We start from the raw sequence: 26,637 nt of genomic DNA, 5'->3' as shown, positions 1-26,637 counted from the left end.
TCAAAGCTCATAAATATTTAGATATTTGGCTTAAAAAAAATAAAAGAGTATTTTATGATGTACTGTATGTGTTAAAAATATAATGCTTGGGGAAAACAAGAGGGAAGAGAATGCTGTATTTTATATCCATGTCACACACTTATGCTGTAATGTACAATTTGACAACCTATGTGCTCTGTCTCATCCTTAAAGTTCATACAATCATTGCTGATTTTTTAAAAAGAATTTAAGCTTGCCTTTATCTTATTTCTTTAATTATGTCTGTATAACTACAAAATCAGCCTGAATATATTTTGGTTTATATAAAATGTATCAATTTGTTTAGTATAAATTATTATTAGTAATAATAACAGCACAGTATAAGATAACATACGTTTTTCCAACTTGTTAACCGTAGATGAGAGAGAACATACAGAAGATCATGTGACTGCTCAACCCCATGAGACAGGTTTGTACATTATTTTGTCATACTATGCTAAACCTGTTTATGTAATGGTGCTTATATATGAGTGTACCCAGAATTGTTCACCAGGGCACATACTTTTTCTGATTACCTCTGTTACAATATATAACAATATGTGGTGAGCCGAACTATTTTATTAATTCAGTTTCTTAGAAACTGAAATGCACATCGTAGTTCATTAGCCTATATTTATTTATCTACCGTACTTATTTATTTTATCATAAATTAAAAGCTTTTTAAAATGTTTTTAGAAGGCAGCCCTAACTTGGGGCCACCTGGCTCCTGGGATGATTATAGTGGCAGAGCCCATGCTACATTCAAAATTCTACTAGTTCCACCCATCCAGGGCAAAGGGCAAAAAGCTCTGGGGTTTTGGGTTGTTTTTTGCTTTGCTGTGCCAGCTCAAGCTGGCTCCTCACCTGGCAGTGGGCTGGCTTAGGTTCTAGCAAATCCTTGGCCAAGCCTTTTTTTTAAAACACCTACTCTGCCCAGTAGGGCATTGGTAGCTTTCCAACTATACAACAGGCACAGTGGTGATTTCTGTGATGATGGAGCCCTTATTCCAGCAGAGCCAGTGGATGTGGCACCTCCACCTAGTCCTTGGGTTGGGATATCCCCTTGGATATCAGGGCAGTGTACAAAATAGCTTGATACAGGTACAGTGTTAACGGATACCCATTTCTATAGCCTAGTCTAGAGGAGAGGTCAGACTATCCCTTTTGAAGTTACCATTTTAGCAAACCTAACTAACTTTTCCAAGAAAACCATAATGGTTAAAGAAAGTGAATAAGCAGCAATTTACTAAGAGTGTAGTTAACATTTTTCATACATATGTGTAGATAGATAGATAGATGATAGATAGATAGATAGATAGATAGATAGATAGATAGATAGATAGATAGACAGACAGACAGACAGACAGTCGTACTTTGGTTGCCTTGCGACTTGAACGTTTTGGGTCCTGAACGCCGCAAACTCGGAAGTGAGTGTTCTGGTTTGTGAACGTTCTTTGGAACCCGAGCGTCCAACGCAGCTTCCACAGCTTCCGGTTGGCTGCAGGAGCTTCGGGAACTGATTCCATTTGACTTCCGAGGTACCACTTTATATATATGCGCAACACATGAATCCTTTGTAAATTGTGTGGTATACAACATTAAAGACAAAGCAGGTAACAATGAATACATTAATCTTTGTGCAAGGCTTGATTTTTGGCCGTCTAAGGGCCATTTTTAAGTGACAAAGTTACTAAACTTTGTGAGAGCCTGCTGTGCAGCCTGATTATCACATTTAGTAATTGTGCACATAAAAAAGGTAAAGGTAAAGGACCCCTGACAGTTAAGTCCAGTCGCAGATAACTCTGGTGTTATACCTACTGCTGAATACAGTGGATGACCTGTGCATCATTTACTGGTTTTCTTACACAGACATTTGAAGTGGTCTCTATTTAGACAGATTTTTAGCCCCAACTACCATCAGAGTTTAAATGTTTTTGTAGCATTTCATTTCCAGTGGGAGGAAAATGTGCTTCTTCAACAATGACAAATTCACGTCTCAGTGAACAAATGAAAACAAATTGTTGTAAAACAATTATTTTATTTATTTTTATTTATTAAAATATTTATATACATAAAAATGTATCACAGCAGTTTACAACAATATAAAAACATCCTCAAAACTTGGCATAGTAAATGGCTAAAAATCTTTGAATTACAGAAGTTCCTGTTCAAGTGGAAGATCATTCAAATGATGATTTAGTTGGTAAGTCAGTCCTCAGAGAATCTATTGTTTTAAATAAAAATTGAAATGTACATTTGAGGCTGTTTGTTTAATTTTTTTATTTTTTAAATTTAAAACTAGAAAGAAAAACTATAAGGCAAGTGCTTCAACCTTACGGTATAAAACCATAGGCTCAGCACTATTCCTTTGACACAACTTTGTAACAAGGCTCATGCAGGTTTCTACAGTAGTTGTCTTATGGTGGAAGGCATACTCAAGCAAGTGGAGTTTTATACAACCTTTGGCTTTGAGATAGGGGCATAAACTAGAATGAGGTCAGTTAATGGAGACAGACATCACCTTAGATTGGTATTTTAATACTCTGTTAGCTATTTTCTCCTTCTAAGCCTTCTAAGCACCTGCCATCAGTGTCTTTACTCTGGTTTGAGGTGGGAGCACCCACTAGTGTGGCAGATGTACCAATAATAGCTGTGCTGCAATATTAATTGCATACTCAACTAGTTGGTTATGTGTTACCATTGAGTTTAGGATGAAGGAGGTCTGCCACAGACTCTGGTTTTTTAATTTCACAAGGATTGACAAATAAAAATGAGGCATACATGAAATGGACTCTCTTGCAGTTGGTAAAATGCTCCCTTGATGCAGAAAACTTCATTTTTTGCTTTACTCTGGGCGGCTTCCAACAAAATATTAAAATACAATAATTTATCAAATATTAAAAAGCTTCCCTAAATAGAGAAATAGTTAGACCAAACACATTTCTACAAAGCCCTTCTTTGGGGGCACTATGAGATAAACACAGCACTGTGTTCTTTGCAGGCCATTTTCAAGCCATAGAACTCACTTGAAAATGGACTTTTCAGAAACCATTGTAGTGATACTGTGTCTCCACAGTAGAAATTTGTTCTGCCTAATAAGCTATTTCCCATGGACTTGACAATTCCTCACTTCTTTTCCCCTTCTACATTTGACTCTGGGTAGTCATAATAAAGGATAGAATATGCACCCACTAAAATTGATGCATTTTAAATTTAGTACAGATATAAAACAAACAATTTCTTCACACAGCGCATAGTGCTGACACAAGATGCAATGATGGGAACTAGCTTAGATAGTTTTAAAAGGAGATTGGACAAACAAACGTAGGGTTAGTCTCTTAAGAAGTTATTACTCTTGATAGCACATCAGTGATCAGAAATGACGAACATTGAATAATAGCTGCTGGGAACAAACAGGAGATGACTGTTGCTTTGCGTTGGAAGCATTTAACTAACCACCACTGAAAAAGGATGCTATATTTGATGGACATTTGGTCTTACTCAGAAGAACATTCTTGAATGTTTTCTGAGCATGAAAATCATTTGAGCAAGCTGCATCAAGCAAGAAGTCCTGTGCCATGTGGAATGAAGGTCCATTAAGGCTCCTAGGCTACACTCCAAATTCTTTTCAACTTTTTTTCCAGCACTTCTCTTTGCAGAGCTTAAAAGGGAAAGGAACCCCACCCCAAGTTTGCATTTGTGTATGGGATTTTCCCCATCTATGCTTCAGCTCTGTTAGGCCATTCTGACTGAAAAAAAGTTATTCAAACTTATAAAGAGGGGAACACTTTTCCAGTAGCAGACAACATGGTCTTAGCTGTGACATATTACTCAATGATTCTTGTCTACATGAACATCACATAAGATGGGCTCTGAAAAAATGCTTTCTGCTGTGGAACAGTCTTTTACTTGCAGCCCTAATAAACTGTCATTGAACCTCTTTCACTTGGAATGTGTCAAGTTAGTGAAAATTCCATCTGAACAAAATATGCAGAACACTCAGCTGGTGGAGGCATAGTGTTTGATATGAAACCAGTTTGGGTTTTTTTTTTTTGTCTTCGGTGCACCATAGTCCATCACCACTGAATTATCTAATCTCAAATAATCCTGTAACAGGATCAAATACCCTGTTTTATAGTTTTTTCCTGCTTTACTTACACTGGCTTTATCCACTGCTCCATCTTTTTTTCTTCATCCAGCATTTTATATTATTCAAGTATTTATAGCATTTAGACAGAAGAACATGGATAGGGTACAATTCAGTAACCAATCACAGGGCATCACTACCAGTATATAAACCTCAGACAAGGAGATCACTGCTCAGTTCTGTAACATTGCTGAAGAAAAGGAATTGGAATGTGCCATTTAAAACAATGTTATCCAATTCTCTGAAAGATCCAGTAAAGGTGTAGAAAACAACAGTGAGTGACTCACATCCACAATAAATTCCTTCTCAAGCCCTGTCTCTGGCATTGTGAGAAGAAAGCTTCAGCTATACATATCTCTGTCGCAGAGTTTGTTTATAACCACCAATGATATGCATGTGGCGACTGCTACTGCTTTCTGGAAGTCTCTGGCTCACATGGGTAAGGCAACATGACAGAAAAGATCATATGTTGACATTTGACCTCATGAAAGCTTCTGAGTCGGGCTTCTTTTCTGTTCAGGGCAAAAAAAGGGGACTTTGCAACCACTGCTGTATCTTGCTCATATCACAGACCCACCATGTGTTGTGTCTGCTTTCCCTTCACCTTGCTTTATCTAGTATTGCCTTACTCCCCAAATGTGGTATCATGACTTGGCAGGATCTGGATTCAGGAACACGTTGCAGGCAATAGAGACCTGTAGCCTGCAACTTGGAATAAAGTCACGTTTCCAGGTACATCTTCAGTCAAATGGAGTTGACACAAAGGCACAAGTCTAAACTTCCTGGCAAAGAGGGAGGTGATCTTTTGATGTGAAAAGATTGCCATCAACACATCTGCAGTGACTGCTTATCAACACCAAATGTGGGAGAAATTTGATTTTTGTATTTCATGCCTCTCACACACTAGACTGATACTTTGCATCCCATAAAATGATGGCATTAGATTAGCACCAAAGCATTATTACAGGTGCTAACATTTTCATTTCCGCCCTCAGTATGTTTTTAGTGAGTCAGAATGAGTAAACACAAAGGGATTTGATCACAGCTGCAAATTTCCAGATTCTTAAGTGGTAGATGAAAATATTCAAAGCTTTGGGCTTCTGTAAAGCACATTGCTTTCTGTTTCTTTTTAGTTTTTATTTCAGCACTTAACCCTACTTATTGTTTTTGTTTATTGGAAATGGAATATTCTAAAAACTATTCCAAGGCAAAGTTGAGATAATAAAAGTCCTTGCCTGCAGGGCTTAGGTTAAATTTTAAAAGAGCAGTATGGAAAAATACCTCTGAGTCCTAGTTTTGGGGAATCACAGTGGTGAGAGTGTCGTTCATACTTTTGGGCATCCCATCGGCATCCGGTTGGTCACTATGCCAAAAGAATGCTTGGCTACATGAGCTTGATCCATCTGGCATTTCTAAAGAAAAGTCAGTGGTGGACTAAATGAGTAGCATGGGGTAAACACTCTAGAAATAAATGCTGCTGCTACAAAATAGAGTTGGGGATCATCCGGTAACATTAGACTTGCAGATATGGTGAACTCGTGGATGACTGCAAGGGAAGGAGGAAAGTCTACAGAAGTACCATAATCACCAGAGTTCCAGTTTTGACTGAAAAAGAAGGCTACCGTTGTTCAACCGGAGATTTGAGGCACAATATGTAGGCACTATTTTCCTTGTTTTGTAAACTAGCATGATTGCCAGTGAATGAAGTCATAGCAATGAGTGGCATTGAGAAAATAGATCTAGCCAATTACACAAAGATATGGCTAGAGCAGTGGGAGCCAACATGGTATCCCCATATGTTGTTGGACTACAATTCCCATCAGCTGCAGCCAGCATGCCAAATAGTTGGGAATGATGGGAGTTATTGTCCAACAACATCTGGAGGATACTACATTGACTACTCCTGGTCTAAAGTCTAGTGAAGAAACTTGTTGGTCTGTTTTTAAGGCTTTTATTCTGGTCTTCTATGATGTAAAAATGATTGCTGCTCCATAGAAAGCCATTCATGTATTCAGTATTTTAGTGTAGCTGAGTTTGGGGGGGTCAACACAAAAAGAAAAGAGGAGTTTGTTTTATTTAATACCAAAAAGGTGCTCTTTCCCATTTGTGAACATTAAAAAAATAATCTCAATGCAGCTAAAACCTATCGTTATTTTATCCTTACTGCAAGCTGGGGGAGGGGGACGCAGAACACTGTGGCTGAATGTATGCACAGTGTAATCCAGTGTTTATATCCATATGCTGAAAAGTATGTGGAGTTATAGTAATTTATAAACCTGAAATATAGACTTTTGTTGTTACTCTGACGTGTTGGTGTTTTTGTGTGTATGTGAGTGTGAAATTGATTGTAGAATAGTTTGATAAATTAAGGCTTGGTGGGAGTTAGTTGAGCCAGGGAAATAATTGTTGGTTTGAGTGGTCGTCAAAAGGTGTCTGGAGGCCAGGTCTAATCATTCAGAAGCAACAGATGTAATATATGGAATATAAGTTTATCAGATGCAGGCCTAGGTCTTCTAGAAATTGTAGGCCTGTTCTCTCATACTAGTTACATTTGTTTGGAGTATTTGCTTTGCTGCTGCCTATGGGGAAAAAAAATCCTTTGGCTGCCCATGGATGAGCTTAAAGTGAATAAAGAATAGATTGGAAATAAAGGCTTGGCTGTTGAGAAGAGAGATGAAAAGGAGAGAGAAGCAATAGAGAAGAAAAGGTTGTTCCTGGTAGGAAGGTAGAAATGGAAGGAGGATATGAAGAGGACAGGTTTGAAATATCTAACAGAAAGTGAGAGAGTACTGTACAAGAATTGTGATTGTAACAAAGTTATGAATGTGTAAGCAGCAGAGGATGCATTTTAAAATAAAAAGAATTTGGCAACTGTATAGTTGATGGAGTCAAACATAAGGCTAAGAGTGTGATGGCGAAGATAAGGGCAACATTAACAGAATAGAGATTCATCCAGTTAAATTTATATTGGGTGTGGTGGTCATGGCACTCTCCTGCAGCATGTGAAGTAGCAGTTCTATAGGCACAGCAAGTCAAATGACCATTTAATTGGGGCAAGCGGCACCTGTCCCTATGCAAGCGGTAGTAGTAAAGCACACTGTAGCTCCCGTTTTGTTATAAGTGGCTAGCGCTGCCTTCAAATTCAGTGCCTTTTCCTTATCCATACTGCTGCATCTAATCAGTGAAACAGGCCACAACTGGGTGTATGTTTTGCCCACCCAATGTGCAATAACGGCAATTGATCCCACAGATGTTATATCAGATGCATCAGCATAAATTTTGCTCTGCCCTGTTCCAAATATATACATGTAACAACCCAGGATGTAATCATGTAGATGAAGAGCTATGCAGACAGATAACACTTGGTTTAGCCTCCACCCTGGGATTATCTCCATGTTATGTCTTCACTTTCTCCCATATAAGTGAATGTTTGCCAGTTATCCTCCTTGCAAGGCAGAGAAGTAAAATACTGCAATTGTAGAGTGTTGGGGTGTAAGCAAATCTGCCCTTCCATCCTTAACACTGAATGGCCGAGCCCTCATTGCAAGGCAGTAGAGAGTTCTTACTCTATAAGTATACTTTCATTATAGTAATACATTTTCCTCATACTATGTATGTATGGTCAGAGGCTTACATAGGCTCCCTTGCACCTTTGGCAAGGAGAGTGGGCAGGCTCCTATCCACTCTGAGCCAGAGTGGAGAGGTATGATTTCTGCGCTTCCTTGGACCTGCGCCTTTGGCAGGGGCCAATCTGTCCATCCCCTAGATACATCCTCGTGTATGGTGTGCGTATGTGTCTAGTGGGGGAATAGATTTTTGTTTTCTTGCTCAAAAAGGCTGTCCTTCAAGGTCTGCTGTTGCTTCCCCTCTTTAATAGATAGCAACTTTGTGTCTAAAACTAATACAGTTTTTAATAAAAGGTACAATCAATTCCTTTGCTACAAAGTTGCATATTAGTAATAAAGAATATTAGAAAAAATAATTTGTATCATGGTTGGTCCTCTAATTTAGATCTCCCCTTATTTTTTCAGATACTTAAAGCTTCAAAAAGACTGTCCCTACAGCAGGAGGACCAGCCTAAACCATTCTCTACACAATGGGAACAGATGTTTGTTATAGACTTTATGCCGTAATTAACTAAGCAGTTGAGAAACTTGTGGTGGAGGGAGAAACACTAAAGGTGTTTCACAAGTGATGCTAGGAGACTTTCCCATTTGAGTTGCATCTCATGTAGATGTTGTTAATATGGTATTAGCCAGAAATAGAACACTATTTTTAAACTGAATATATATTCTGGTCAATGCAGACTTTTCATTGAATTTGTAGATGCAAAAAAACTATTTACGCATCACTTGTGAAACTCTCTGAACATGTGTAGCACTCAGTTCACATTTTAGTATACCTTTAGCATATATTTAGAACCCCAATATACATTTTTAACGTTTTGTAGCTTTTAATATACATGTTTTTATTTTCTCCCTTATTAGTGACCAAGAAGTTGTAGTATCTGAATTTTACATGTGTCGTTCACATTATGTAATATGCTATTTATAATGTAGCAACAAATGATTTAAGATTTTAATATATATATATATATATATATCTGTGGATACATTAAAATTTGGAAGCAATCTTAGTTAGCAAAGTTTTAAAATGTGATCAAATAGCATTGTGATATATTTACATTCTTTTCTGGCAAACACTACTAAAATAGAGCTGTGAAATTTTGACTTGGACCTATACTTGTTGATTAGTAATTATTTTAGCTGAGCTCAGCTCACTTTAATCTACGTGCAGGTGTAGCAAACACCTTAATGATGGACATATCTACAAAATTACTTAAATAATTACACTACACACAAATGTTCTTGTTGTAACCACCACTTCTGATGAACACTGAAGAATTCCATAGCAATCTGGAAGTTCGCAGAGCTTAAATTGAAAATACACTTGGGCTTAATTGTATTTTTTTCATTTGCCCTTAGACCTGCCATTGTAATGCACTGTTTGTCAGCAATTATATCAGCATAAGTACCTAAACTGTATTCCCACAACTGCTTAATCAACAGTAGCTCCTCTGAAATACATGGGATTATTCCGAGGCAAGGGTTGTAGTTATCTGATGAGTCTATCTAATGAGTCAGAATATGATTGATTTCAACAAATATTCTTTACCAAAAATTGCTTATTCTAAATATAAATCAGTATTTATTAATAAAATCCTTATTTTGCTCACAAATGAAGGTAAACTTTAAAAAAGGTTAGGGGTATGGATAACTATTGCATGGTGCTGTTCCATTACAATAGATCCACATTACTTTAATTATTTTATCCTTTTTTGGCTCAGGAATAGTTCTCATTTTAATGCTGTTGCTCTGAGAAAGATAATCTCAGTTTAATCTGAGTTATCAGTAGGAAACACTAAGTAGCATTGAAGTCAATGGGAATTCACTAGGATTATTGTGGAATCTGTGTCTTGTGAACTGTAGCCAGCACTTGGAGATAATTAGATTATTATTTTTTAATGTAGAAACATGAGTAAGGAGAAATGTGATGCATTTTTCTTAGGTTGGAATCCAATATATTGAGAGGTCTACATAGTTTATATGTAGCATATATCCTAGATTTCTGTGAGCATATTCCCTTCCCACATGGGTACTGCATCTGTGCATGAATGATTCCCGTAAAATATAACAGAGCCTTGTTCTCACCACCACAAGCTGTGCACCCACAAGCATTACACCAGGCCAATGCAGGGAATGGGAGACTGTGCAGGAAGGATCATGCCATTCATACTTGTCAGGAAGCAATAGTCCTCTAGTTCTGTTAATACAGATTGAGGCAAAGTATTGTTTTATCATTGATGTATTTGCCATCCTGGACTCCTTGGGGAGGAAGGGTGGTATATAAATTTGAGGAATAAATTAAATGAAAGTGTTATTCTTCATTGAATTAAAAATTGCATATTTCTAAGTGGAAGAGCAATAATTTTTTATAAAGCCATATTTTTAAGGACATGAGAGAAAAATGGGATTGTGTTTTTGTACAATAGCAACAATATATTTTTAGACTGCTGGAATAAGAAAATTATGCTGTGATCAAGTTCTTAAAATGCTTATGATTACATAATTTTCATGTTTACACAAGTGTGCCATGGGGGCAAGGTAACGGGGACTTTTAAAAGATGAACTTCTGTGTAATGATTGGTTGCAATAAAGTACAAAAAAACATTTTCACTGGTGCAGTCATTATTTTCCAAAATGCTGAAACAACATCTCTCTTCAATAACACTTTTGTGTCTTCTTTATACCATTTGTATAAAGTGTATGTGCTAAGGCAATATCTGGAGCTGATGGTGGATTTTGTTTCAGTACAGCAGCTTGTACCAATAACTGTTCCTAGATGTTCCTAAATGCTTTAGTGATAGGGAGGCTTATAGTGAGCCGGAGGAGAGGAGAACTAGAGTTGATTCATGAGCCATCATGAAGTCTTTTAAGGCACCATGGTGCTGGTTTTAATACTTCCACCACATCCCTGTGTTATACTGTGGATGGATAGAATTGAAACAGATAATTTAACATAACCAGAGGAACTTACTTCACATGAGCAACACAGAGTCTTTTGGCATCTTCAGGACTAAAATCTATATTATGGCATAGTAAATCTGTTAGTTTTTAAGGTACCACAAAGCTCCCTGTTTTTACTGCAGCAGATGAATGTGACTAACCTCCTGAATTTGCTTCACATGATGTTAGATGGTAGTTACAATGGAACTGAAAAGCGGTGAGCACCAAAACTCAAAGCAAAAAAGAGGCACAGTCTCGAAATGTATGGGGGTGGGGGGTGGGGAGTAAGATTCTATTGTCACACGTGCCATATAATGCAAATTAATTAATAGGCTAAAGGCAGTTGGGGGAAAATAACACATTACATATTTGTCTTGAACATACAGGGGGTTATTGAGTCCTGACAGAGGTGGAGTACTCTTAAGATACATCTGACCTTAATCTTGCATGTATATTAAAATAACTCTAAATAGCAACTTTTGGGACCACTTGCTCAGAATTTGAACTGCTGGAGTTTAATCCTTCCTATGATCCTGAAGAAAATCACTCCATAGAAGCTACTATTTGCATCAGGAAGGGAGTTCCTATTGATGCTCAAATCACATATGATAGCTCAGATCATGGCAGTTCATACAGTTGGGGACTGCACATGAACTTGACCAAGTACTGAGCACATCAAAAACCCAACATCCTACCAGAAGCAATCACATTAGGGTGGAGGGGACTGGCACCTATCAGTCTTCCCCAACCTGATGCCTGCCTTCCATTTTGGGAGTACTACTTCCATCTTGGATCATTGGCCATACTGGTTGGTTGTAGTTCAAGAGACCTGGGAAGGTATAAGGCTGGAGAAGATTGGCATGCATAAACCAGGTGCAAGGCATAGTGTAAAAGGAGCTGAAATGTTTGGTAAACTGAATTAAACCACCACCACACTGTTATCTATATATAGAAGTCTGAAACTTCTATACATAAACTTCCAGTATATTCAAGAGAGAACTAGTTATGTTAATCTGGAATGCAGGAAGATGAAAAATGTGATTGGTTTATTAAGTTAAGAATCTATGCAGGCAAAAACTTCCATTCATTTGAATGAAGTGGATTGAGAATGCAATAGGTATGAACTTTAGACATTACCTTTTCTGGTACAACCAAAACAATTATTCTTTACTCTCTGCACATAAGTAACTATATTATATTTTGACATTGATAGATTTTAAAGCTTGACAATATTGCAAAAAGAAGATATACCCATTATTTTGTGGGTATTATTCCAGTTGTATGCATTTTAAAAACAGCACTGTGGTGATGATACAAAACTTTTTTTTTTACATATTCCAGGACAAAGTGAAAATGAAACTCAGCAAAAAGAAAAAGGTAAGATAATGTGAATGCTTAGGTTTTGCATTGGTGCATGGAATAGAGAAAGTGTTGAATTATTCTTTTGCACAAGTTTTGGGAGTTTGTATCAGAGACTTTTTGCTTGGAGACCTTTGAGTAGCAAGTGACTTAACATAATCACCATCTTCCTTAAGTTAGGATCCGAAGCATTGTGTTTAATTCAATGCATGCTTGTGGGTGCTTGTGTCTCCCCTAAATAATACTTGCGCTTTACTTTTGGTGTTTCACGTTCTCTCTTTGATCTTTTCCAATTTTGCTATGTAACTAGATATTAAAGGAATCACATGGCACCTGCTGAAAGTAGCAGACCGCATCTCCTCTAGTTATATCTAGTGGTACAAAACACAGGATCATTGTGGTAAGAGGAGAAAAAAATAACACCCAAATACCTTGACTACTACTTCTTCTCCTCTTCTTCTTTGGCGATCACTCGTATCTGAGTAAGATTGTTTTCCATAAACACGGTTTTAACCATGGGTCCGTAAGTGACTGTGGAGGCCAATTCTGGATCCACACATCCTTCCATAGTGGGGACATTGGTTTCCGGGCGGGAGTTGATCACAGGGTGGATTTGCCAAGCACGGCTTCCTCTTAGCACGTTTCTCCCTTGCGTCCTGAGATCAAGTGACTTCAAAGCCCATGACACATTTGGTAAAGGCTGTTCTCCAACTGGAGCGCTCGCAGGCTAACCTGACTAACTTGACTAACACATCATCAACTACACGCCTTCTTAAACAATCCAGCAGTAAAATCAGCAGCCACTAGGCAATTGACCACCTTCAAAAACCTTCTCCTGACAGCAGAGGGACACAGCAAAGGGATGGTATCCACAATTTACAAAATACTGCTCCAAAATCCCACAACCCCCCTTGATGCAATCAAAGAACAATGGGAGCATGAAATAGGCTATGAAATTAACCTCACCCAATGGACTAGAATATAGTTTAAACCTCCCTTTAAGTCCATATCAGCCAAAAGAAGGTTTCACTCTGAAACTCACCTCCAGGTGATACTTAACACCACAGAAATTGGTCTGATACACCCAGGAACCTCACCAAGATGTTGAAGAGGCTGCACCTCCACAGGCACATGCCTCCACATGTGGTGGGAATGCCCTAAAATCCAGTCCTACAAGAGATATGCAAAATAACTAAACAAGTATTAGAAGTCACCACAGAACTGGCCTTACTGAACACCTTCCAACATCATAATGACCACTCACATTATACAGAGGTGTCCTTGCTACATTTTGTGTCCCTATTATACAACACTAGCAGAAACAGGCCTTTCATTTATTTGGATAGTTCAGGAACATGATACCATGTGGTGGATTGCCGACACAGTGTCCTGAAGCATATGGGTGTTCTTGGAAAGAGTCCATGAAAGGATGCCTTCCAAGTCTTGGAAAATAAGATCAAATGATTCTAATGGTCTGTTCTACACATTTGTGCCTTATGCAGATCATTTGTCATATTGTGGTAATAGCCATAAGCCTATGATGTTCATAAAGGTCAAGGTCAAGGAACCCCTGACCGTGGACGACTCTGGTGTTGTGTGCTCATCTCACTCTATAGGCCAAAGGAGCCGCCATTTGTCCACAGACAGCTTCCAGGTCATGTGGCCAGCATGACTAAGCCGCTTCTGGCGAACCAGAGCAGCGCACAGAAATGCCGTTTACCTTCCCGCTGGAGTGGTACCTATTTATCTACTTGCACTTGATGTGCTTTCGAACTGCTAGGTTGGCAGGAGTTGGGACCGAGCAATGGGGGCTCACCCCGTCACAAGGATTCAAACCACTGACCTTCTGATCGGCAAGCCCTAGGGTCTGTGGTTTAGACTACAGCGCCACCATATATTTAGTCAAATCCTTTAAAACAGGGATGAGGAACCCATTGTGCTCCAGACGTTGTTGGACTGCAAGTCCTATCATTCTTGACCATTGGCCATGCTGGCCGAAGGTGGTGAGAGTTGGAATTTAACCGTGAGAGTGGGTTCCCAAGGTTCCCAATTCCTGCTTTAAAATCAGGTATAGAGCTTCTTTGTTAATTGATCCTTAATCCTACTATCCTGTTATCTCTCCCGCACCAATACAGGTAAAGGCGTTGCTGACAAACCCAGTGGCTGAATAGCTCAATGACTAGCAGTGGCTTCAGAGACAGTTGTGATCTTTCAGATAGTTTGTAAATACTCTGGGCTGCGATGAAGGCACTGTTGCCTTTTTGGGTGCTGGCCAGATGCTATGGCAGGCATCCCCAAACTGCGGCCCTCCAGATGTTTTGGCCTACAACTCCCATGATCCCTACCGTGTTTCCCCCTTTTTAAGACACCGTCTTATTCTTTTTTTTACTCAAAAAAACACACGGTGTCTTATTTTCAGGGGATGTCTTGTACCTTAAGGCCTCCTCGGAGGGGCCAGGCAGCTGGCTGGGGTGCTGCTGGGCGCTCTGTGCGGCGCTGCAGCAGCAGCTGGGTCCAGGCACCAAGGCAGCAGGCCGCTGGCTCAGTGCTTCGTCCGGCGCTGCGGAGCGCTCCTCTCTGCAGCTGCCGGTTCCGGTGGCAGGGCGGCAGGCAAAAAAACCCAAACCAAAGAGGCCAGGCCGCTGCACTCCGCCCAGCGCTGCAGGGCGCTCCGAGCGCTTGGTGCTGCGGAGCGCTCCTCTTTGCAGCTGCCGGTTCCGGTGGCGGGGCGGCAGGCAAAAAAGAAAAAAAAGAGGCCAGGCCGCTGTGCTCCGCCTGGCGCTGCGGAGCGCTCCGCTCTGCAGCCGCCGGTTCCAGTGGCGGGGCGGCAGGCCGCCTCGGGCAGGCAAAAAAAGAGAGGCCAGGCTGCTGGCTCGGGCGCGCGGAGCACCCCGAGCCTCTGAGAGCCAGCAGGACGAGGAGGAGGCTTGCCGGGTCGTCGCCCAGCAGCGCGCGCGGAGCGCCCCGAGCCTCTGAGAGCCAGCAGGACGAGGAGGAGGCTTGCCGGGTCGTCGCCCAGCAGCGCGCGCGGAGCGCCCCGAGCCACTGAGAGCCAGCAGGACGAGGAGGAGGCTTGCCGGGTCGTCGCCCAGCAGCGCGCGCGGAGCGCCCCGAGCCTCTGGGATTGTTGTTGCTGCTGCTGGCTGCCGGAGGCTCGGGGCGCTCCGCGCGCGCTGCTGGGCAACGACCCGGCAAGCCTCCTCCTTGTCCTGCTGGCTCTCAGAGGCTCGGGGCGCTCCGCGCGCGCTGCTGGGCGACGACCCGGCAAGCCTCCTCCTCGTCCTGCTGGCTCTCAGAGGCTCGGGGCGCTCCGCGCGCGCTGCTGGGCGACGACCCGGCAAGCCTCCTCCTCGTCCTGCTGGCTCTCAGAGGCTCGGGGCGCTCCGCGCGCGCTGCTGGGCAACGACCCGGCAAGCCTCCTCCTCGTCCTGCTGGCTCTCAGAGGCTCGGGGTGCTCCGCGCGCGCTGCTGGGCAACGACCCGGCAAGCCTCCTCCTCGTCCTGCTGGCTCTCAGAGGCAGCCTGGCCTCTCTTTTTTTGCCTGCCCGAGGCGGCCTGCCGCCCCGCCACTGGAACCGGCGGCTTGCTCGCAGAGGCTCGGGGTGCTCCGCGCGCACTGCTGGATGCCGACCTGGCAAGCCACCTCCTGCTCTTGCCTGCTCCCAGAGGCTCGGGGCACTGCTTTTCTATACTCTTGCCGCGGCCAGCGTGCTGGGTCCCGCTGGCTGGCTGGGGCACTCAGCGGTCTCGCTCCTCGGAGGTATGGCTTATTTTCAGGGTATGGCTTTTATTTCCTAAACGCTTAAAATCCTGCTATGGCTTATATAGTGACTACGTCTTAAAATAGGGGAAACACGGTAGCTAACAGGACCAGTGGTCGGGGAAGATGGGAATTGTAGTCCAAAACATCTGGAAGGCCAAAGTTTGGGGATGCCTGTGCTATGGCAACCTGCAGGAAGCAGGGATAGCCATCAACTTAGATGGCTTTAGGCCAGTGTTTCTCAGCCTCAGGCCTCCAGTTGTTTTTGGACTACAACTCCCATCATCCCTAGCTAGCAGGACCAATGGTCAGGGATGATTGGGGGGGGTTGTAGTCCAAAAACAGCTAGAGGCCCAAGGTTGAGAAACACACTGCTTTAGGCAAATTCATGGAGAAGGCTATCAATGACTACTAGCCATGTTGGCTATATTCTGCTTCCACAGTTGGAGGCAGTAATACCAGTTACTAAAAACCACAGGAGGGGAGACTGCTCTTGTGCCCAGATCTTGTGTGCTGGTTTCCCACTAGCATCTGGTTGGCCGCTAAGAGAGCAGAATGCTGACTACATGGACCATTGCCCTGAGTCAGTAGGCTCTAACTATGTTCTTGCATTCTTAACAATTTGGACTGGAAGACAAGAAATTTAAAAAAGAATGGGAAATGTTCATAATGTATATACAAAAGTAATGCAAACAGATCAAAACATTAGCAGGATTATAAATACCCTTGTAATGAAATAGAGAGTGTGTATAACTTAGGAAGATGGAATAATTGGAGAAATGTCAATATGTAGTTAAAATAAAATTAAGAGGACCCATGGATGGGATGGGGGGGAAGTCAAGAGATTTAGGATAATCTCAATATGTGGAATTGTATGATTTTTTTGATGTAAGTTTATCTTTCTTTTGTGTTCTTTTCATTCTTTTTTCCCTTTATTTTTGGAAATTCTCAATAAACACAAACCAATTTGGACTGGTCACAGTATTATTGTAACTGCGTAAATACAAAAAAAGTGCTACAGTTTTGCTCCTTATTGTTAGATATCCTTCAGCATGCATTAATGTGTTAAAGAAATTCATAAATACTGTAGTCAATTCTGATTTTTTGGGAAGAAATGCTGCATTTCTTTTTAATCTTTTTTTCTAGTGAAGAAAAAGAAACCAAAATTGCTCAATAAATTTGATAAACAGATTAAAGCTGAACTTGATGCTGCAGAGAAGCTGCGTAAAAAGGTAACGATGAAATTCGACTGAGCTTAAATTGGCTGCTGCTGGAGAGAACATAAAGATGGGCCATAGCACCATGCATAAAATTCTAGGCATAGAGAACCTCAGAAGGCGCTGATAAACACTACAAATGGTTGTGAACCCATCTGTTGGCAATGCTAGTGGATCACAATATAGGCTTGTGTCTATTGTAAGGGGTGGGTGGACAAAGACAGCAAATCAGTACTTTTAAGATGTATAGACTCTAGCTCAGTGGTAGAGCATCTGCTTTGAATGCAGAAGGTCCCAGGTTCAATCCTCAGCAACTCCGGGTAAGGCTAGGAAGAGACTTGTCTGAAATCTTGGAGAACTGCCACCAGTCAATGTAGGCAAAACTGAGCTTGGTGGAATAATGGTCTGATTCAGTATATGGTAGCTTCCTATGACATTTTATGCAACTTAGCCTGGGAAGTAGACCTGCCCAAGTAAAGCAAAAGCTGCAGTTCTTCTGGATGTGATGGCAGCCTTGAGTTTTAAAATCTATATATTTTTCTCATGTTTGCATACCTCTTCATAACTGATGCTTTCCAGGATTTCACAGCTGTGAAATAGCCCATAAGAAGGTACCTAAATAATTTCATTTTGATGCCTTAAATTGTGTATTTAATTTCAGTAGGATTACTCTGAGTAAAACTCAGTTGAATACCACCCATCATGTTCAATCTTTTTTTCTTTTGTGTTTTAATAGCCTCCAATATGTTTTTTTATTAAGATGTTCACTCTAAGCCATTTCATAACAAAAAGGATAATTTCAGAGATGTCCCCAGATGTTTCCCTTCCTGAGGAAGAGCCGTAAATACCACCTTCTCTTTCTCCCTCTCCCTCTCCCTCTCCCTCTCCCTCTCCCTCTCTCTCTCTTTTCTTTCTCCCCACCCCCACCCCCGAGCCCAAACCTAGCTGGTTTATTTTAGCATCTAAGACATAAAATCCCACAAGCACTTCTCCCTGGGTACAAAAATATAATAACTTGTTGCTCTTCCATGACACTCAAAATCCGCTGCCTGAGGTCATCAACCCACTCTAGTGCTGATATTTTAGATTCCCCCACCATTCTCTTCCACAATCATTTCATAATGTTAATATTTTATTTTTATTTAAACAACAACAATCCCAACCTCATGCACTGTGTTTATTTAAAAGGTGTATTATACATTACCAAACAATAACAGATAACCTCCCTAGCTGTCACTGTAAGTGTTGTATGCCTGCTTCCTTTTCCCTCAAAAAATGTTTTGTAAATGACCGAATTATTTTTAGGCGCTTTGTTAGCTGGTGACTTCTCAGCACTTTTGTGTGAAATGTTAATATTTTCCCTACACCTGATATTTTACTTCAGATAACAATGCTTTTCTTTAGGGAAAAGCCGAGGAAGCTTTGAAGGCATTTGAAGCATTAGCCAACAAGTATCCCCAAAGCCCACGGGCAAGATATGGAAAAGCGCAGGTAAAAAATGAGAAAGCAATGTATGGAAATACAAATTGTCCAGTTGTGTATGTCTCTATTTGTCCTAGGCTATAAAGCCAATCATCACCAGGATGAACACAATGGGAAATGTGAATGATCTTGCAAAAGGCAGCTCTCATTCAGTGAGGCCAGGACATTTCCCCCAGAGCTGTGAAACTTGCAGGTGGTTTACTGAATGTTCCTTAATCCTAGCACTGATTTTTTTTCATGCTCCTATAACTGCCAATTTCTTCTGAAAGAAGGGAGCAGGTGACACTTTATTTCATGAATAGAAGAGGCTTGGTACCTCCTGTATTTTCTCCTTTGGATGTCTCTCAGCTTCTTGTGTTACATACGATTAAGCAATGACATTCCCAGTGATTTGTGCTTATAACCCATATTTTGTAGCCTTAAAATAACTTGCATACACACTATAATCAGCTTGCTTGACATTACACGATGAAAATATGGAGGTCTTAACTGTGTAAATTCTTCAATAGACAGCCATCTTTTAAAAAAATTAAAATTAAACCAAAGCTGGAAAAGCCCTTTGTTAAAACAACTTGCTATTACAATTCTCCATCCAGTAAAGTCATTCTGAAGTAAAAACAGATTTATACTACCTTTGAACAAATACTCTTGATTTGGTGAATGAATTCCAGAATAAAACAAAACAAAGCTGCAGGCATTTCAAAAGATGAGCACGGAAACAAAATACCTGTTTATTTTTTTAAGTCAGTGTTGTGGTTGGCTATGTAGAGGCTGTTTGCCAACTATTAAAATACTCCCCCCCCCCATTTTTCTTGCTGTACATTTTGGTGTATGTAGCCACAAAAATGCTTGAAGGTGTTTGTCCATTTGTACAATCAGTTCTTCTTCTTCTTCTTCTTCTTCTTCTTCTTCTTCTTCTTCTTCTTCTTCTTCTTCTTCTTCTTCTTCTTCTTCTTCTTCAAAATGAAAGCAGTTCATCTCCTTTTTCCAATGACATTTACCAATCTCAAACAACTACCAATTGAGTAAAAACATGTTTTTAACAAGCAAAAAGTTAAGTGGTGACTTGGGCACTGATGAATGATTTATGGTCACACACAGAGTGAAGATGACTTGGCAGAGAAAGCAAGAAGCAATGAAATACTACAGCGATCCATCAGTACCTATGGTGAAGTTGCTAGTCTACCAAACGTCCCTGATGATCTGGTAAAACTCACATTGCAAAGAAGGGCAGATCGGCAACAATTTCTTGGTAAGGATCTTAAATCTGTACTTACTACAGGTCAAATGTTCAAAAATGCCCAGAGGATTTTTAAAGACTTTGTTGTTTTATTAAATGGATGATACATACAGCATATCTTTGTAAAATTACATGAATGATAAACAACTGCAACTGAAACCTATTTGGTCTCAAAAAATCCTCCTTGTGAATTTTAACATCCATTTTTCTACAGATACTGCTCAGTTACTTGAATATTCTTCCAAATGATTTCTTTCCGGATTTGACATTGATACTTGGTTTTAATATCCTGATGGGGTGGGGTTTTTTTGGCAGTATTTGATAATGCATATGCAACAGTATACAGCTGTGTTGCCTGTATACAGCTTCACAGAGTCAAATCATATTGTACAGACCACAGATATGCTTGTACGAAAAAACCAAAAACCTGTGTACATCACTGCATTTGTATTTTAAACTCTTTGTCTCTTTCCAGTGCCATTAAATTACAGGCATGACTTGAAATGAACAGAAGTAGACAGAAACAGGTGTCTCCCAGATTCATGGAAAGGACAAATATTAAGCAAATATTGTAAGCAACCGTCTTCCTGTAAGCCAGGAAGTCTGAATACCGCCCCCCCGGCATGAATTAATTGCAGTTTATTTATACTTGCAGTTAATATATACATTAATGTGGTTGAAAAATACCAGCAGCTTTAAATGTGCAGTTTAATTGTTGGCATATCTATCCACGCTGTGAACCCCCTTATTACCACTGTCCAATGAAAGCTGTGATATGAGGAATGCCACAGTTCTCCACAAGATGTCTCCATAAGACTGACTGAGACAACCCACCAGCTTGCTTTTCTAAGGCATATCTGTTAAAATTGGTAGTAAAAGCGATCAGTGAGAAAAATATTCATACGTTTTTACATGCGTATTTACATTTTGTATTGTCGGTCTTTAGTAATGTACACTTTTGTATATATTTAATCACCTGAGCCCATTTAACAGCTGAACATACTGTATTGCAAGCGTGAGCAACATGATGCTCTCCAGATGTTGCTGGACTCAGTCAGAGTGGCCAACAGGCAGAGATGATGGGAGTCCAACCACATCTGGAAGGCACTGGATTGGCTACCTCTGCTAGATCCCAAACTACTACTGCTTGTAACCAAGTTGTTGTTTATTTTGTCCAATTAAATTAGGTCGCATGAGAGGCTCCTTGGTTACACTGCAAAAACTTGTTAGCCTGTTTCCTAATGATACTTCACTCAAGAACAATCTAGGAGTGGGTTACCTTTTGATTGGTGACAACAGCAATGCCAAGAGGGTTTATGAGGAGGTGAGCTTCTGTTAAGAATATGTAAACTTTTTTTTAAAAAAAAAGTATTACAGGTTGATCAAGGCTTAACAACATTACAATTTTGAAAACAACAAAAGTATGCCTCTGCCTCTTTATAGCATAGGTGGTGAACCAGTGGGCTGAAACTGACCTGCCAGGTGATTGCAGCAGCCCTGCCAGCCCACAGCAAAATCAGACACATCTCCCTCTGCAAAGGCTCCATTGTTGGGTGGTCTAACCAGACAGGAACCAGGAAGGAGCATTCGGTGCTGTTTCCTCATAGTAACGATTCCCTGCAAGAGGGAGTATGACTTTGCAAATTTATGCAGACGCGGGCTTTCTTTTCCATTGTGCCGGTTGGGCCTGAACTTCCCCTCTCAGCCCAGGGCTGCAGTGGCAGAATCTGTGCATCACAGTCCTGGGCTGAGAGGAAAGGGTTAAACCACTTCATGCAGCCAAACACTGTGATGGACAAATAACCCCATGACAGGGATCAGCTGAGGAGTGAGGTTTAAACTTCCCTGCCCGGCCTAGTGATGGAATTTCAAAGCCCTGTGGTGAGGATGAGTGGGTGTTTTGTATGTGGTGCATGTGTGATAAATATGTGTTGGCAACACCTACCACTGGCATGCAGTCCTTGGATTAGTTGACTGACTCTCAGGGTAGCCCTTCAGCCGAAAAAGGGTAGCCACCCCTGCCTTTTAGGCCATGGTACCCTCATTTGGACCAATCCAAACACTGCAAATGTTTCCTCTTACGGTTGCGCTAAAGTGTGCATAGCCTATGTGTGGTTTCCCTGTTGGGTAGCTTCTTGTTCAAACTCTAAGATACTTGCCTTTCCCCCTCCTAACTGTTCATTCCTTTGCATGGGAAAACCTGGCCTACTAAAAAGCATGCGAACAGGATTGTACTATGACTCTAGGTAGGCATTCAAATCTGACTGTATGATAATGCCACTGAAGGCAACTGAATCTCATTGAAAGTGAGGGCATTGCTTCCTGAAGCAGTCACTTACATAATTCCAGCCAACTGCAGTTGTACGTCAATTTAAAAGCATATCTCATTCACAAAAATGCTCAAAGATGTTACATTTTAAAAAGTTAAAGAATACATGTGAAATGGACTGATGAAGAAACAAAGTTAGGTATTCCAGGCAGAGTATCGTAACTCATTTGAAGTTTTAATATAAAGTTTATATGTAGCTAGTTCTGTACCCTATAAGATAGGGATGAGGAATGTGTGGTGCTGCGGATGTTGTTCACTACAACTCCTGTCATTTTCTTTGCCATGCTGATTGGGGCTGATGGGACTTGGCACCCAACAACTTCTGGGGGACCTCAGGTTCTCCACTGCTGTTATGAATAGAGTCTTGAAATCTGACTAGTGGCATTGCAATGTGGTTGAAGACCCATGAAGCGCCGTCTGCTGATGGCCAAGGAGAAGCACAAAATCCCTGCACCCTCTCTTCACCTCCCCTCTTTTGGCAAAAGGGTAGCACTAGAATGAGAAGTTGTGGGTCAGCAGTAGGAATAACGTTTAGGAAATCAGGCATAGGCAACCTTGGCTCTCCAGATGTTTTGGAACTACAACTCCCATGATCCCAAGCTAACAGGGCCAGTGGTCAGGGATCATGGGAGTTGTAGTTCCAAAACATCTGGAGAACCAAGGTTGCCTATGCCTGACCTGAATGCTGTTCTCAGAATTCCCCCCCCCCCCCGATTTCCCCTGCCCCCCCCCACCTTCAGCAATGAACCTAAACAGTGAACTTTGAATCAAAGAATTTTATTCCTATGGCTGGAATTCAACCCGATGGGAAACTTGTCCATTCTTGGTGAACAATTTTTTCAGATCTTCCATTGTATCACAGCTTGAAGGCAGTGTCAAGAAAGGGATAGCATTTCATTTTTCTCCGATTAGCTATTTCCCCTTTGAATCTAGTGGTCCAGCACTGAGACACAATGCATTAAATATAGCCTTTGTAAAAATCAAAGCTGCTTTTGTTTTCAAAGCGCAATAGATCTTGGTTTAACTTTCTTCAAGGGATTTCTCTAGTTCAAGAAATTTGAAGGCAAACGCTCTGTCTCCCAATTTGTGCCACAGATAGACGAGTGTTTTAAGGTTAGTCCTAAGGTTAGTGTTTTAAGGTTAGTCCTGGTATCTGAAGAAGTGTGCATGCACACGAAAGCTCATACCAAAATAAAAACTTAGTTGGTCTTTAAGGTGCTACTGAAGGAATTTTTTTATTTTACTTCGATCCAGACCAACACGGCTACCTACCTGTAACCAGTCCTGAACTCTGCATCAATTATAGTTAAATGGCTGAAGGAGACACTGTAGCAGGAAGAATTCCCTTCCTTCTCTGCTCCTACAGTTCTGTGTACTAATTAAACATTCTTTTCATAAAAATCCATTGGGCAAATGTCAAAGCTGACATTTGGTATGTTGTTTAAAAATGAAGGCCAGACCATGAATATCAGCACAGCTTCTTGTCCATGGCTGAGGATGGAACGGCACCTTACATGCAACATGGAAGTATTGCCAAAAATGCCCCCCTCCTGTTTGAGTTCTCCCCCTCTGCTCCATAACATTTAGGATCACTTAACCCAGCAGGTGCCTCCCACATTTTTTTTAACTAAAACTCCCCTCCGCCTTGGCTATTGACCATGTTGTCTGGGACTGATGGGAGTTCTAGTCTAAAATATCGGGGGGAGGGCACCAAACTGGGGAAGGCTGATTCAGTCTATATCATGATATCACCAAGTTGTGAGTTTCCCTGCCTTTAGCAATGGGAGCCAATAATGTGGAGACATGAAGCCTCATACCTTGATAAAAACACAACATAGGGCATGTTCCTTATTTTCTTATTTCCTTTCTTCCTTCATTATTTCCTCTTTCTCTTCTCCTCTCTCCTAATTTAGCCCTTCTCTATCTCCTTTTCTCTTTCTAATTTCTTTTTCTTTTTGGTTTTAGGTTTTATTTAGATTAAGATTTTAATTTTGATTAAAAAAAGATAATGAATAATATTTGTGTTTCTTTTTCCAAACTCTAATAAAATTTATTTTTTTTAAATGCCATTTTGAAGCATCTCCATGTGACACATAATATGTAATTCCAGCCTATATGTCTGTGCTGAATTAGTCCAAGAAGTTAGCTGCATGACCTTGCAGGCAAGAGAAAAGGCAGGGACGATTCCAATTAAACACATGTTCAGTATGCATAGCCAAAACCCTTAGCCAGTGGTCTACTTGTAGACTACTAATGGAAATAAATCCTTATTTTGAGCCAAAATGACTGCAGAGGTAAAGCCCTAATTATGTGTTGTTTTGCTTTCTCACAGGTTTTGAGCCTGGCTCCTAATGATGGCTTTGCTAAAGTGCATTATGGCTTCATCCTGAAGGCAGAGAACAAGATTGCAGAAAGCATTCCCTATTTAAAAGTAATACTGTATTTACATTAGGATCTCCTCCTTTTGGAAAGCACAATAAATGGAGGAAATTATATGTAAAGGGGCAAAATTGTACTATTTAATACGAGAGGGCCGTGAAAACTCCTTTCCCCATATGAACTGACCCAGATCCTGTGATCACCATCTGAAGACCTTTTTCATGTGCCTCCTCCACGAGAGGTTCAGAAGGTGGCAACACGAGAATGGGCCTTTTCTGCAGTGACTCCCCACTTGCAGAATGCTTTCCCCAGCGTACCAGGTGCCTTCGCTACGTATCTTTAGGCACAAGGCCAAAACATACCTTGGGCTGATTAAATGATCAATGGACTTTTTAACTGCGGGAGTCTTGGGGGTTTTTGTTACAAAAATATATACATTTTTGTGTTTTTATATTGTAAACTGCCCTGTGATCCTTGGATGAATGGTGGTATAGGATGATGATGCTTATTGTTATTACTACTACTGCTGCTACCACTACTACGTTGATCCATCCCCTGGATGTGAGATCTCTTTTCCAGCATGGGGGCTTCAGGTCCGTTATTTATGACTGCAACTTACTCCCTGCCCTCCAAGAGCCAGTTCACACAACCATGTTTGAGATGGTTCTTCTGAAGCAAGTTCCCATGCAGAGACATTTTCACAAGTCCATATGATCATGTGAACATTTGATGGGGGAAGCACACCGTGGCCACTCTCCACCACCATTAGAAATAGTAGAGTTGGCACACAATAGCAGAGAAGACATGGGGAAAGGAGGGTGATAGATAATTGATTATGCATCCTTTGAAGGAATATAAAGTGTATATACTTTAAAACATTATAGAAATTTTAAGATAATATATCTTTGAAAAAGAATTATATAAATACAAGTATTCTATATACCGGTAGTAGTAATTGACTTACTATCTGCATGTGGGTCTTTAGGCAGCCCAAATGACAGTACAATTTAATGTATAAGCAGCCTTGGGGGATCCTTAAAGTTTTCAGAAGTAAAATAAATCTTTATGGTGGGGGAGACCCAAAACAGCTTGATGCACATGGAATGATGGAAAAATTGAAAGTTGGGGGGATGGAATGGAGTTTCCTAGTAAAGGGCACAGCTGGCTCAAATCCTGAATAGCAGCCATCCACGCTGCTACATTTTGTTAGCTGTGGAATTGAAAAGTTTTTTTAAAAAAAAACACAAAAATGAATAACTATCATTCTTTTCTGATCCCTCTAGGAAGGTCTAGAATCAGGAGACCCAGGCACTGACGATGGGCGCTTTTATTTCCATTTGGGTGATGCCATGCAGAGAGTTGGAAACAAAGAGGTAGAGTTTACTGGAGGTTCAATGAATTTCATCTGAAAAGGCAAATAACATCTGAGTCGGCTTTGGCCCTAATGTGTCCAGAGTGTGAGATTGGTCAGGAACCTGAAGCAGGAATATCAGGGCCGTCTCAAGCAGGTCGGGCACCCTGGCGCTGAGGCGCGGAGATCACTCCGGCGCCCTTGCAGCGCACAGCACGGCTTTCGCACGGCTTTGCCACGCAGCGCCCTCCCTCCCGGCCCAGCGCCCTGGCGCCCTGCGCCACTGGGACTATACCTAGAGCCGGGCCTGAGGAATATGTAGAGCACAGCAAAGAGCCAAACTCCAAATATCATCAGAGGCTATGATGAAATTGCAGTTTGTTAAGCAGACCGAAGGGTTCAAGGGAAGATTTGGAAATTAGAAGAAGACTGACTCTACCTAGGGAACAAGAGTTGGGTATAAACCCAATTCAGTTTTTGCATTAATTCACACAGCCAAAATTCCTAAAGCTTTTTACATGGACCATAAGAAAAGGCTGAATGGTCGGAGGCGCCATGCATAGAGAAGGAAATTCCCTGTGCAGTGATGTCTTTGAGATCGCATTGCACTGGGTGAAATCCAATATAAGCTACATTTATTTATGAATACATTTAGCTGGATCACACCAAACTGCTTCCTAGTTACTGATGTTTAAGTAGGATTCCCCCACCCCATTCCTTCTGTAAGGAAGTGCATAGAAATGGCTACAGAGAAGAAGCTTAGTTGATTGCCTTTTAAAAAAAACCTCT

General features: G+C 41.0%; 1 protein-coding gene across 10 annotated transcripts in view; it reads left to right on the top strand.

Annotated features, from left to right (window-relative positions):
* The window catches only part of ASPH (aspartate beta-hydroxylase), a 94,317-nt gene that overhangs the window by 49,437 nt on the left and 18,243 nt on the right, over positions 1-26,637 (top strand). For all 10 annotated transcript variants that reach the window (XM_060277784.2, XM_088675572.1, XM_088675574.1 and 7 more), the window contains 9 exons: positions 398-448; positions 2,177-2,221; positions 12,073-12,108; positions 16,997-17,082; positions 18,472-18,558; positions 19,651-19,801; positions 20,977-21,113; positions 24,451-24,549; positions 25,781-25,870. In XM_060277784.2, the coding sequence (XP_060133767.1) occupies positions 398-448; positions 2,177-2,221; positions 12,073-12,108; positions 16,997-17,082; positions 18,472-18,558; positions 19,651-19,801; positions 20,977-21,113; positions 24,451-24,549; positions 25,781-25,870 (782 nt within the window). The remainder of the gene's footprint in view (positions 1-397; positions 449-2,176; positions 2,222-12,072; positions 12,109-16,996; positions 17,083-18,471; positions 18,559-19,650; positions 19,802-20,976; positions 21,114-24,450; positions 24,550-25,780; positions 25,871-26,637) is intronic.

The sequence above is a fragment of the Zootoca vivipara genome, chromosome 8 (assembly GCF_965207765.1).
Source record: "Zootoca vivipara chromosome 8, rZooViv2.hap1.1, whole genome shotgun sequence".
Classification (NCBI taxonomy): Eukaryota; Metazoa; Chordata; class Lepidosauria; order Squamata; family Lacertidae; genus Zootoca; species Zootoca vivipara.
Note: the sequence above shows the minus strand (reverse complement) of the source record. Positions and strands in the feature narration are given on the sequence as shown.